The sequence below is a fragment of the Podarcis melisellensis genome, assembly GCF_964234715.1.
Source record: "Podarcis melisellensis genome assembly, chromosome: 2".
In the NCBI taxonomy this organism is placed as follows: domain Eukaryota; kingdom Metazoa; phylum Chordata; class Lepidosauria; order Squamata; family Lacertidae; genus Podarcis; species Podarcis melisellensis.
Genome location: NC_138529.1, coordinates 4,747,928 through 4,761,668, shown reverse-complemented (window position 1 = coordinate 4,761,668; position 13,741 = coordinate 4,747,928). Strand labels below are relative to the sequence as shown.

The 13,741-nt window shown below is 41.3% G+C and overlaps 1 protein-coding gene across 5 annotated transcripts in view; it reads right to left on the bottom strand.

The window, feature by feature from the left end:
• The window catches only part of LRP1 (LDL receptor related protein 1), a 314,457-nt gene that overhangs the window by 211,085 nt on the left and 89,631 nt on the right, over positions 1-13,741 (bottom strand). For all 5 annotated transcript variants that reach the window (XM_081900693.1, XM_081900695.1, XM_081900694.1 and 2 more), the window contains one exon: positions 2,452-2,589. In XM_081900693.1, coding sequence (XP_081756819.1) covers positions 2,452-2,589 — 138 coding nt within the window. The remainder of the gene's footprint in view (positions 1-2,451; positions 2,590-13,741) is intronic.

The following is a 13,741-nucleotide window of genomic DNA, read 5'->3' as shown; positions in this document are numbered from 1 at the left end:
AGGAAAAGTAATCTGACCACCTGCAATCCTTGGCTGTCTAGTCCAGATATGTTTCTCCGTGGCACAAGGAGAGGCTCATATCAATGCCCAGCCTTGCTTTTGGCAGATCTGCACAATCTCTTGTTTTCTTTAACTTACTTTACTTGTGCACTGGTGCCCTTCCCACCCCCAGGCACTGGAAATCTTATTCAGCAAGCTCTCTGAAGATTTCAAGGCACTGCCAAGAGACTTTCAAGTATATCTCCACAGCCCTAAGGATAGGTGAAAACGCTCTTTTTAAGCATTCCTTCTACATTCCCCACTATTGCTGCACTCTAGCAGCGTGCAAGCACACACAGAGAGCTCCAAATCCAAACACCTGTTCTTCAGTAGTGAAAATCTGTAAGTGAAACTGAAACTCACACACTAACATTAGAGATATTTCCTCCCAGTCAGTCAGGACCGCAAAGAACAACTGCAAGGGAAGAATCAGATCTGCCACTTAGTCACGGAACTGGTAAGCCTTTCAGAGTAAATGACTCTGCTGATAAACAATGGGGGCCTAAAGCCCCACACACACACAAATACACACCAGCCTCCCAGCAATTTCTCTGCTCAGTTGGGCAGGCTCGGTTTTGGAGGTGGCACCTCTCAAAAGTTACTGGCTCTCATTCAAAACCTGTTATGATTCAGCACAGCTACTGCAATGTCGCCTGATTAGGTTAACACATTTCTGTTTCCAATTCATCCTGATTAAAGATGGATCATGTTTTTGTTTTTTGCTTTTTTATTGGGTTTTATATAATAATGATATAATAGAAGATTTACAAGTGAGAAATGAAAAACAAGTGGCTTTAATGTTTTTAGATACAGAGAAAGCATTTGACAACATCTCCTGGAATTTTATGTTTAAAGTTTTGGAATATATGAACTGCAGAAACACTTCTATAAAAGGAGTCAGGACAATTTGTCAGCTAATTTGATAGTAAATAATGTCCTGACTGAGAATTGTAAAATAACTAAAGGAACGAGACAAGGCTGCATGTTGTTAACCTTGTTGTTTATATTAGTTTTAGCAGTATTGGCGCAAAGCGTAAGATGTAATCAAGAAATTAGAAGTGACCATCTGGAATCAGCTTTATTTCCTAGTATTCAAATAATTATCATAGCTCTGACGTCCACCCTACTATGCATCTTTCTGAAAATCTCATATCCCGAACCACCCAGGTTGCTCTTGCAGACACTAATGGATCAACTAGGTTGCAGGTTTAATCCCTGTATGGGACAGCTGCATATTCCTGGATTGCAGGGGGTTGGAGTAGATGAACCTCACAGTTCCTTCCAACTCTACGATTCTATGAACTAATACTGTATGTCCCTTTGCACATAAAAAACAGATGCAGTCACCACAAAGCCAGTAAGTGAAGTTGGAAATTGGATCCAAGCAGTCATTTATCTGGCCAACTCAAGTATTTTAAACCCCAGTTGATGTTTCTCCTTGTCAAAGTGATGTCAGAAAGATGCAATTTAAGGTGGAAAAGCAGCAGGCAGGGAGAGGAGATACTGTTCTCTTGGTCAAGCGTTTTGCTCCATCCCATCTCCATCCCAGCCTCTTTCTTCTCAGCTAAGGTTCCAGGCCCATATTTGCATTGCAAACAAGAGTCTGAAATTCTGAGGCAGTGAGGAGGGGGAATTCGCAAAGGGGCCGCAATGGAAGACAGGACAAAGGTGCCTGTTCTGATGTTTATCCGCTAAAGATTGCTCCCTCACAATGCTATTTTGCACAGAAAAAGCAGTGGTCAGTGCATTAAAAAAATGAAATAACCAGATAATGTGAGGTTCCAGTCTGCAGCTTGAAAACTAATTGCTGTAGGCTGTTAATCATTTACCACATTTCTATTTGATAATGACTAAAATAAAGAAAATGTAGGCTAGATGTAAGGCACTAATATGAGAAATTAACACTATACTGCTTTGCAACTCGTAGACCTATGGCCTCACTAACATTAATTCCAAAAATTAAGCTTAGTGTTCTGATTAAAATCTATACCCACATTTCCTTAGAGTGCATCTGTCAATATATCTAGTTCCTGTTCATTATGCTTCTGTAATTACTTGCTATTCCGCTAACAACCACAACTCTTACTCATCATTCCCTTATTAACACAATCTAGATTGCAACAGTCCTTTTGCTGTAACATGGCAATTCAGTTGTTCAGCAGTCAGCACTCCAGTCAGTAGAATCCACACACACCCTTTGCTCCCAGCAGCGCCTGCATTCATCTCTTTTCTATCAAGGAAACCAAGGCAACATTCATGGGGCTCCCATCCACCCAAGTCCAAATATACTAAACTGTGGCTAAGTGTACCTTCAGACTATACCCTGGATGACATTGGCCTTCGCTGCACCCAGGGCTCCTCCACCAGTAACAGCTTCTGCACAGCATCAGGTGAGACAGGGAAACAGCTTACCTTGGCAATGGGGCCCTTCATCTGAACCATCCACACAGTCGCGTTTGCCATTGCATAGCTTGGACATGTGGATGCAAAGGTCAGTGCCCAGGCAGCTGTGTTCATTAGGATGGCATCGGGACACTTTGCTCTGTGGACCTGGAAATGGGAAAAATCGTAACCGTTATAGGAGAAGATAAGCATACACCAAGGACCAGAATTAATAGGAATATGAGGAGCCAGAAACAAAGCCTCTTAAGTGTGAGGTGGTACACACTCAGGCATGCAAAAAACCCCACCACATACTCATGACTCTGTATCTGTTTGCATAAGGGGTAGGAGCATGCATAGTTTTCCTCCAAGTAGTTCAAGATTGTATACCTAGCTCTCCCTTTCCACATCTGGACTGCAGAAGGCTGGAGTAGATGACCCTTAGGGTATCTTCCAACACTACAGTTCTATGATTCTATCATCTTATTCTCACAGTGACTGGCTCAATGTCACCCAGGCAGCTTCATGGTTAAGTGGGGATTGGAACCCTGGTGTCCCATATTCTAGTGCAATGCTACACCACAATGGCTCTTAAAATAAAACACACACAAAAATGCTGTATCTCAGTGCGTACCGTGTTGGGCTACAAGAGACCTACATTCCAATACTTGCTCAGGCCAAGAATCCCACTGTGAGGTTCTTAGACAAATATCAACTAGCTATGTTCTGTTCCTGATTCTGCTCTTGTCATGCTTGGTTAAATTGTGCATTTTATTCATCTCAGTCTCTACATTACAAAATGGATTTGAATTCACATGTACTCCTACTAGTTTGTGCATTTCCCTTACACATCTGGTTGGCCATTGTGAAGACAGAACACACGACTAGATGGGCCTTTGGTACAATCCAGCAGGGCTCTTACATGCTCCTCACCACCACTGCACTACCAACCTCAAGACTTGTTTTCAAAAAAAGTCAGTTCCCTTCAGCAGCTTCAAATAGAGGGTTAATTAAGGAGGATCATTTACAGTCCATGGGAGGGGGGTCATGGAGTGACCCAGCCTATCAGTCAAAGTGGTCCACCACACAGAAAAAGACCCATTGATCAACCACTTAATCACAACTGGGGCAAGCATAGTTAACAAGCCACTTTATTTCTTGAAGAAGCTAATAAACAAGCTTATTTTTTGTGACTAGCTTGTGGTACACTCCAAAAGGCTGCATTAGACAGGAATTTTTAACCTTAGAAAACCACTTTAAAAGTAGCTGTTCTTTTGCCCATAAATATATGTCCTTTAATTGATTTGGCTGGAACCCAAAGACAAATAAAACTGGGAATGTCACAACTGAGAAGATAAGAAAGTCTGGACCAAGAGATGGGAGACTCTAACCAGCTATGAAATTCAAGGGGCAAGAAGAAGCAGAAGACTCCATTCTGTTTACAACAGTTTGCCTGCGGTGGTTATAGATTTGATATCACAAAACATTTCCATTAAGAGACACTTAAGTCAGAGCCATTAACTCCATGTGATGGTTTATTGCAGCCTCCCCAACCCGGTGCTATCCAGATGCCAGTGTGGCCAATGGCAACAGATGATGGGAATTGGAAAATGTCAATCACCTTTCCTACCTGGGCAGTTCTCTTTCCACAAGGGCTGATACTGATGCTGAAATCCAGCATCACCTGAGCTCTGTGTGTGCAGCTTTCTCCCGATTGAAGCACAGAGTGTTTGAGGACTGGGACATTCGCAGGGAAACCAAAATGCTTGTTAATAAAGCTATTGTACTACCAACTTTACTGCACGCTTATGAAACATAGACCATTTATAAACACCAACTCCTTGAAATATTCCATTAACAGTGTCTCCAAAAAAAAATGCACACATCACTTGGGAAGACAGGTGAACAAATGACAGTGTGCTGAAAGAAGCAAAGCTCACCAGTGTCAAAGCAATGATTCTTCAACATCAACTTGTTTGGACCGGTCATGTTGTTCAGATGCCTTTGTCTTCCAAAACAACTACTCTATTCCCAACTTAAGAATGGAAAGCGAAATACCGGTGGACAATAAAAGAGGTTTAAAGATGCTCTCAATGCAAATCTTAAAAAATGTATAAGCACTGGTAACTGGAAAACACTGGCTTGTGAGCGCTCCAAAGGTGACATGGACTTTGAAGAAGCACAAACTCGGGGCGAAAAGGAGAAACGAGCTAAGAAGAAGACACGTTTGGCAAACCCTCATCATGATCAACTCCTGTCTCCCCACTGTGGAAGGATGTGTGGCTCCAGAGTTGGCCTCCACAGTCAGTTACGGACTCACGGTTAAGACAACCTTACTCGGCTACGAGTGATCTCCAAAGAAGAAAAAGAAGAAAGATGGGAGCTGTAGTTCAACAACATCTGGAGGGCACCAGTTTAAGATGTGCTTGAACTGACCACTTTAATTTTGAGGGTAAAGCAGCTACATGGGACCCCGATCAGATCAGGGGACTGTTTGCTTGCTATCATGGGAAATTTACTGCTTGCTGTGCCTTAAAAGAAAACTATATGAAAATGATGTATATATGGTATCTAACACCTAACAAATTGTCTAAAATGTGTAAGGTGGTTCCTAATAATCGCTGGAAGTGTGAACAAGTAGATTGATCTTTTTTCATATGTGGTGGACATGTAACAAAGCGAGGGTACTTTGGGAAATGATATATGATGAGATAAAAAAAGACATTTAAAGTGATTATACAAAAAAAACAACAACCCTGGAACTTTTCTCTTAGGGATTATAGGGACAACAGTTCCAAAACAGATGATTAAACTGTTTATGTATGTAACAACAGCTAGGATTCTCTATGTACAAGAATGGAAGAAAGAAGAAGTTCCCACCAAAGCAGAATGGATAAGTAAAGCATTGGACTACGTGGAATTAGCAAAGTTAACAGCCAAAATAAGAAAACCTAATGACGATTGTTTTATGGAAGCCTTTTTCAGATTACCTGAACTTGCAATCAGGATTTAAACTACGAACAACAGTAAGCACTTTCGTCTGTCCTGACTACGCCACCTGTCAGCCTCACTGGGTAAGCCTGAGTTCTAGTACTTAGAATCATAAAATTGTAGAGCTGGAAGGGACCACGAGGGTCATCTAGTCCAACCCCCTGCAATTCAGGAATCTTGAAAGAGGAGGAGAAAAAAAATATTATTCCCTGCCACCAATGCTCACTTCCTTTTCCTCACAAACTAAAAAGTCCCAACCTAACACTGTTGGTGTTGCTGTGCGATCTCTCATTTCTGCAGATGCATCGTGTCCTTTGTCCTTTGCTACTGGGTGGACATAAAACTGTGACACCTGCACTAGCATTAACCCTGACACAATGGCCACCTGGAGAGCCGGAGCTTGGGGCAGGCTGTCCATTTCTAAACCTCAGAATTCTTTCCTTATACACCTGAACCCCTCACACTTTCCACAAGCCCAGGAAGCAACTGCCATGGCTGCAGAGCCACAAGAGCTCTTCCCCCTTGAAAAACAGGGTTAAAGAGCCATCTGTGTCCTGGGGTAAGAAACCAAGCTGAACTATGAAAAAAGCACTCCACCAAAGCCTTTGTTTCAGTTAAACCAATGAACAATTTATTGAACAGAGCTCATGTGGCTGACACTTCAATTCCATGTATGACCCCTGCTTAAAATTAATTGCTGACTCTACAGGGTGCCTAACCATTCTGGTGCTCCAGCAACCTCCAGTGTAGATAACCTCAAATTGGGGAAGGGGCACAGAACTGCAACAGCATGTTGGTCTTCTCTTTTGCAAAACACACTGGCTCCTTCTCATAGGCAACTGTGGCTCAGAACAAATGAGTTGGCCCCAATGCCTCTTGTGGCCTTATCCAGTACCCCTTCTGAGCTGCTTACCATGCATGTTTACGAACAGTCAAACAAGCCTCCGTATCTTCCTACAGCAGCCTGCCACCAAAGAGTGAACATTCATATCTCCTCAGTGATCAGCTAGACCAAACAGAGAAGTTCCCTCACCAGTCTAATGCCCCTCTTGCCAAAACATAGAAAGCTGCTTTATCCAGGCTCAGATTATTGGTTCATCTAGGTCAGCTTTGCCCACACTGACTGGCAGCAGCTCTCCAGAGTTTCAGGCAGGGGGCATATCCAGTACTAGTGGGAGTTGCCAAGAATTGAATCTGGGGCCTTATGCACAGAAGGCAGACGCTGTACCTCTAAGCTACGGCCTATCATTAAGTTCATTCCAAGCAAGCACTTTGGGGCAGGGTGGGGACAGAGAGAGAATGGCAAAAATGGAATACCATTTCACTGAAATTCATTTATTTGTACATTGCTTACATGTCTTTTCCCATCCTTTTCTGTCCATCTCAACAGTGGTTATGCTCGTATGCGATCTTACACCAGTTTAGTCATGACCAGAAATGTCACAGGAAAAACTGTGTCTTCATGACTATCAGGATTGTCCCAGACCTGTCTGCAGGACCCAACTCAATTAAGTATTAATGCCTGATTTAAATACATTTTTTTTTCCTTCTGAAGTCCATGGGCTCCAGAACACGGAGTACGATTGGGATTCCCTGGTGTTCGCATGCAAATATTTGCCAGCATTACTTCCCTAAGCCTAACATACAGGGGTATTAACAGTGGCAACCACACAAACCCCACCTCCCGTTCCCTTTATCTCCAAATACTGCCTGAGCCAAATCTCGCCTGTCAGCACAAGCATGGGACCGCAGAAGGTCTCTGTCTCTGGGGGCTGTTAGGGGGCCTTTCTCACGCCACTATGGCACCAACCTCAAGGCTTCCTTATCTTCCAGGCAAAGGGAGAAAACAGCACTATGAAATCTGGGGTTCAAGGACTTGCTTTTGCAGGAGTCCTCAGCCAATCTCGAGAAGTCCCAGGACAAGAGACAACGGTTCTGTTGGTCATTACAGGAGGAATTTAGTTTACTCTACTGCCTTTTTTGCAAATGCTCTCTTACATAGGCTTAAAACTTGTAAAGGAAGCTATATGGCAGATGTTTTAAAAGTGCCAACCATATTTGCAAGTGGGTGAAAAGCACTACAAACCAACTTACTCAGAGACCAATTTATCAAATTAAATCACATTTCATGTTCCCTACACCTGTCAATTCTTTGCATCTTTGTTTTTAAATCACACTTTATAACATAAATAACAAAAAAAAACATTGCACAACTACAACATACATATTTTATCCTGATTTTTTTAAGTCAACTTACGCTCAAGTTCAAAACAATGCATTGAACTGTATTCGCAGTATTCAAAAAATGGGCTCCAGTTGGAAGCTATTTTGGCCTTTGTCTTTTTGCTTTGGTTTTTATGTAATAAATTAATCTGGCCAAAATCTATACTGGCTGACGAATGTGCATTCAGTTATTATTCTTGTTATTTTAAAAGACAACTATGTTCTTTCAGGTTATTGTTACTTATCAATGCACCTTAAGTCAGAGCAATGGTGTTGGACTTCAACTCCCTCCCATCAGCCCTTGCCAGCATGGCCAATGGTCAGCAATGTTGAGAGTTGTAGTCCAATAACATCTGAGGGAACCATGGTTACCCCAGTCCATCCAGTTGATCTAAATAGGTTTTGAATCCAGCTCTCTAATAACTTAGGCAAATGTGTCCAACAGGGTCTAATAGGGTAATGTGTAGTAGACAAGAAGTTCTGTGGTGATTATTACATTCAGGTAGGTAGCTGTGTTGGTCTGGCACAGTCAAAATAAATAAATTAATTAATTGAAAAATTGTCCCAGTAGTACCTTAGAGACCAACTAAGTTTGTTCTGGGTATAAGCTTTCTGTTATCTGAAGAAGTGTGCATGCACACGAAAGCTTATACCCAGAACAAACATAGTTGGTCTCTAAGGTGCTACTGGACAATTTTTTAATTTGATTATTACACTGGAATCATTGCCCATGTAATCAATCTCTGCTGAGCTACAGCAAATGCCTATGCTGCGTATAAACTCACAAAATGGTTACCTCAAGCTCTCAGAGGGGAAAAACAGATGCAAGGAACCAGCTAACCTGCGGTAGCAGCATGACATCTTAGGAAGGAATGAGGATACCATTTTGCTAGGCTGCTTTTATGTTTAAGGATTAGGACTATCAATAAACTTGAAAGCTTGCAATAAGGATTTATAAGTGCATCAATTCAAATAAAGACAGGGATGGAGTGTGGAATTTCAAATTTCTCTGTTACCTGTTTTAATAATACATATTTTCAGAATCATATTAATGCTTTGGAAAATGCAATAATCTGCCTGGGCTTCAGGAACTGAATGTAGAGCACCCTAGATCTATAAAGCAGTGGTGGGAGAAATGATGGTAACGAAAATACAATGCGTTGAGAATCAAGATTGCTGTGATGGTAATGAAGGTGCAGTTTTGACCTTAGAGGTATAGAAGTACAGTGGCCAAGCAAATGAACTGGCCTGCATCAAGGGTTGTTGTAAATATACCCTGGGCACTTAAGAAAAATCACTATAAATATGAAAACATGGGGGGGTTTTCTGGCCTATCAAAATTAAGGTGGAGAGGGAACAGAGCCATATTCTCCCTTCCTTGACCCAGACAGCCTGCATGTTCTATAGCATGTCTACAGGGCATAAACTCCTACGGAATTCCATTTTTGCAGAAGCTTTCATTTTGCAAAACAATGTGAATATTAGCGCAGCTATCTCACCCTAGTAGTAACTCAGCTTAGTGGTCTACTCACAGGAATGATGCAATACACACACAAAGCTTTATTGTGGTCTATAGACCCACAATACACAGTACAGCAATAGTATATATCAACAGTTGTTAAGATGTAAGATTGACCTTGCTGGCCAACAGAGCAGCTTTAGCCTGTACATACTGATTTCTGATTTTTTCTGCCTCTGAGAGGAATTTTGTTACAGCCAGTTTAATGGTATCAATCTTATCCTCAAGGAGAACCCTGACAAGAAAAGGGTCAGCAATTCCAGGTTGTTTAGGATTGATTAGATGCTGTCTAACCTGTCTAGGGACACGGGTGGCGCTGTGGTCTAAACCACTGAGCCTCTTGGGCCTGCCGATCAGAAGGTTGGCGGTTCAAATCCTTACAATGGGGTGAGCACCCGTTGCTTGGTCCCAGCTCCTGCCAACCTAGCAGTTCGAAAGCATACCACTTAAAGCATTTGTGTACCACTTTAACAGTCATGGCTTCCCCCCAAGAATCTTGGTAAATACGGTCAAATTCTTAAAGAAGGGAGATAACAAAAAACCCTGCTGATATTGGATTCATGACACAGATGGGCCACAGGCCACATGTGAGCGAGATCATAAATCACTAAAGGCAATAGCCCATAACCTCTGTTTCACAGTTTTGAGGGCAATATCATACTCCAGGTGGGGAAGAAAAGATGATGAAAGACCTATCAAAGAGGCCTTACAGGCCATGTTCTTGTTTTTTACCAGGAGCTGATATACTCCTCATTTAACAAATGAAGGAGTAGACCGTTCCCAAGGCCATACATGCAGAATCTTAGCCAATATTTCAAAGCACTTCACATGTAATACTTAAAGTGGGAAGTCACCAAAGATTACACTGCTAGTTTTATTATTAGAAATTGCAAAAGGCATTCCTCCCCACCAAATCCCAGAAGCAGATGTTGTGATATTCCACAGCAGGAAAATCTCTGAAAGTGCCATATCCACACTAGCTCCCACTCCAAATTTTAGAGGGAAATGGAGATCAGTTGCAATTTGCCAATGCCTTGCTACAATAAGCCTCTCACTCCTCAAAACCACAAATAACTGGGGCCCAGCCTTCTCTCACAATGATCACCCTCTCTGAAATATTGTTTACAGAGAACTGGCAAACATCCCGGAAGAATCTCCTCTCTTATCGTAATCTGAAATCAATTGCTCTAGAGCAATTTATGAGAAAAGGCTTTGCAGTCATTTATTCTGGGATACTTGCCTCTAAGCACAACTAAGAACATAACAAGAGCCTGACTAGATCTGAGGCCCCCCTAGTACAACATCCTTTCGTTTCTCCCAGTGGCCAACCAGATGCACCTATGGAAAGCCCATAAGCAGGCCATGACCTCAATCACTGCTCCCCAGCTGACTCTGACCTTGGAGGTAATGTGTAGCCATCATAACCAGCAGCCTCTGATAGGCTGATCCTACATGAATTTCTCTACTCTCTCTTCAAAGCTGCCCAATTTGGCAGCCCTCGTTATATCCTGTATGGGATTTCACAGAGTAACTACGTGCTGTGTGAAGTAAGACATTAATCGAACAATCAGCTTCATTAGATGACACTGGTTCCAGTATTATGCAAGACTGCCTCCTCCCTGACTCACAGCATGCATACTTTATGCTCTTCCTCACAGTTTTTCTAAGCTAAAAAGCCCCAGATGTTGTGAACATTCCTCACAGAGGAGTTGTTACAGCCCCATGATCATCCCCAGGTGTGTGGCCAATAGACAGGAATAATGAGAGTTGCAATCCAACATCTGCAATCACACACACACAAACACAACCCAACAACATCTACAATGAATAAATAACAGCAACATTAAATGATCCAGCAACTGCAGTTAGTGCAGAATGCTGCAACCCAAGATGCTGAGCAGAGCAAGACCGTGTCTACATATAACACCTCTGTTCAAAGATCTGCACTGGTGACCCATTTGCTGTATATAAAGCCCTAAAAAGCTTGAGACCATTTTACTTGAGGGATCACCTTGTCCTGTATGTGCCTGCTTGACCACTTTGCAACAGTGTCCATTCCGCAGAACAGAAGCCCCACAATACTTGTTCCAACACTTTGGAACTCCCTGCCTATTGACATCAGGATGCAGGCATTTTCACTGTATCCTTTTCAGCACCTGCTTACAACATTTTTGTTCAGGAAAGCCTATCCAGACACAGCTGTGTTATCATCTCTTTTTAGTTTATTGCTTATTTCAATTTCTTTTTAAAAATGTTTATAATTAATTGCTTTTAACTGTTTTTATTTATAATTTTAAAATTGATTGTAAGTTGTTTAGAGATTTTGTTGCAATCATGCAGTACCATTAAAGAATTAAATTAATCTGGGGAGCTAAATATGGGGAAAGCTGGATAAGGTAGCATATGGGCTTTGGGGAGAAACATAGCTTTGTTGAATGTTTTCAGAGCGAATCATGGTTCAGTGATGTATATTTTTGCATATGGAAGTTTCCGGTTTCAATCCCTAGCATCTCCTTTTAAGGTTTTCAAGTAGCAGGGCTGGGGAAAATGTCTACCCAGGATACTGGAGAATAGACAAGAATGAGAGAAACTGACTGACTCCTTATCAAACATACTGCCACAATATTCAGTCCTAGATGGTTTCTCCTTGACGGCTTCCTCACAGCTGTTGCGTTATACTTGTAAATAGCATCTAGGGCGTTTGCTCTTGTCTCCTTCAAAAAGGGGGTAAGGTAAGGGTGAGGGGGATTCGCACATGAGGAAACAACTGCAGAGACTGATCCACCAGGCTTTTCTCATTCATTCTTCTAGAACAAATCTGCACACAGAAACCAAAGCAAAGGCTCTGCTGTCAGGAAATGAATCACTGGGCCCAATGAAAAGTGCTAACTTTGCAATCATAATGGAATAGATTCTGGGCACTCACAGAGCACACCGTCTCCCTGGCTTGCACCAGAAAGACTTAACTAGAATCCAGCCTAAGATTACTGGTCCGCAGATTATGTATTGATTGATTTATTACATTTGTACACCACTGTATACCCATAGATCTCAGTACAGTAAATTAATTGGCTTAAATCCAAAACTATCAGCATAGGTGGCTTTTTGAGATACTGGCTCACTTCCTACATGATGGTAAACCATACTTAATGCTTTATTGTGAACATACCTAGCTGAGATATCTTTCTCCTCCAACTAACGTTCAGAGCAAACCAACCCCCATCCCCAACTCAGCATTCCATCATTCTATCTATCTATCTATCTATCTATCTATCTATCTATCTATCTATCATCTATCTATCTATCTATCTATCTATCTATCTCTCTATTTTATTTATGACATTTGCATACTGTCTTTCATCAAAAGATATCAGGGTGGTTCACAAGATAAAAACAGGAGATAAAAGCACAGATAGTTAAAACAGAAACATCAGAACTAGGGATAATAATTTGTTTCTCTCCAACAAACTACAAATCAGTAAGCCAAGAATATGCCTTGGCTACAGATCATGGTTTGTTGAGAGTGAAACAAACCATGGTGCCTGGTTTGGACATATAGTGGGGGAGGAGAGCTGAAAATAATGCCAATACTTTTCATATCTGGCAAACCAATGTTCCCTTTGGTTTCAGATAATACAAGGGTGGATGAGTCTAAAAAGTCCAGGACACAAATTTTCACAAAAATCTCTACAGGCTATGGTGGCTCATTTATTAGAAGTAATGTATTTAGCATTAACTCTGGAAGTATAGACTCGATTCTGACCAAACTAAGCCTCCTGGTGTATATTTTGCTTTATGGGGCTTAGTTTGGTCAGAAAGGCTCACAACAAACATGGTGGGAGAATGTCTAACATAATAACGACATTATTAACAGTGACCAGGCAAACATCTCTTAATATAGTTTTATTTATTATTGATGAAATGCAAAACCAGGAATTGTAATATTATGCATGAATGTCACTACTTGCCATCTTCTGGCCCTGTTTCAACTCATGCTTTGAAATCTCCTAATGATACAATTATAAGCATCTCAACCCAATAGTGAGAATGGGTTGTCTTCAAAGTTAGTCATGCTCAAAGGAAATCCACTGAAATTAATATACAACTGGCATCTGTTAATTTCAATGGGTGTACTCTAAGTAGAACCTAGATGGGTACAGCCCAATATTTAGAAGATCAGATACTGCAGCCAGCCTCTCCAAAAAGTATTAATTTCCAGTAAATTCACCACACAACCTCCAAACAGAAGAAGAACGAGGAGGTGGTTATGTAGGAATAATAAAAAATTGAATGAATGTGGAGAGGGAATGTGGTTTTAATTCATTTTAATGTTCCTGGAATCACAAAGGCTGAATACATTCTTACTTAACTAAGCCTGCAAAAAAGAAAAAGAAAAAAATTTGCTCTACTGTACAAACAAGAAGAAAATCATACATGTTTTCAACGTTAAAGATACTTGCATGGCCAAGGTAGGATTTGTATCTAGGTCACAAATACTTTCTGCCATAGCCTACAAACTTATTTAATGATTCAGGAAGAAGTTGGCTATTTGACAGATGATGCTTCAACATTCACAGACAGGCACTT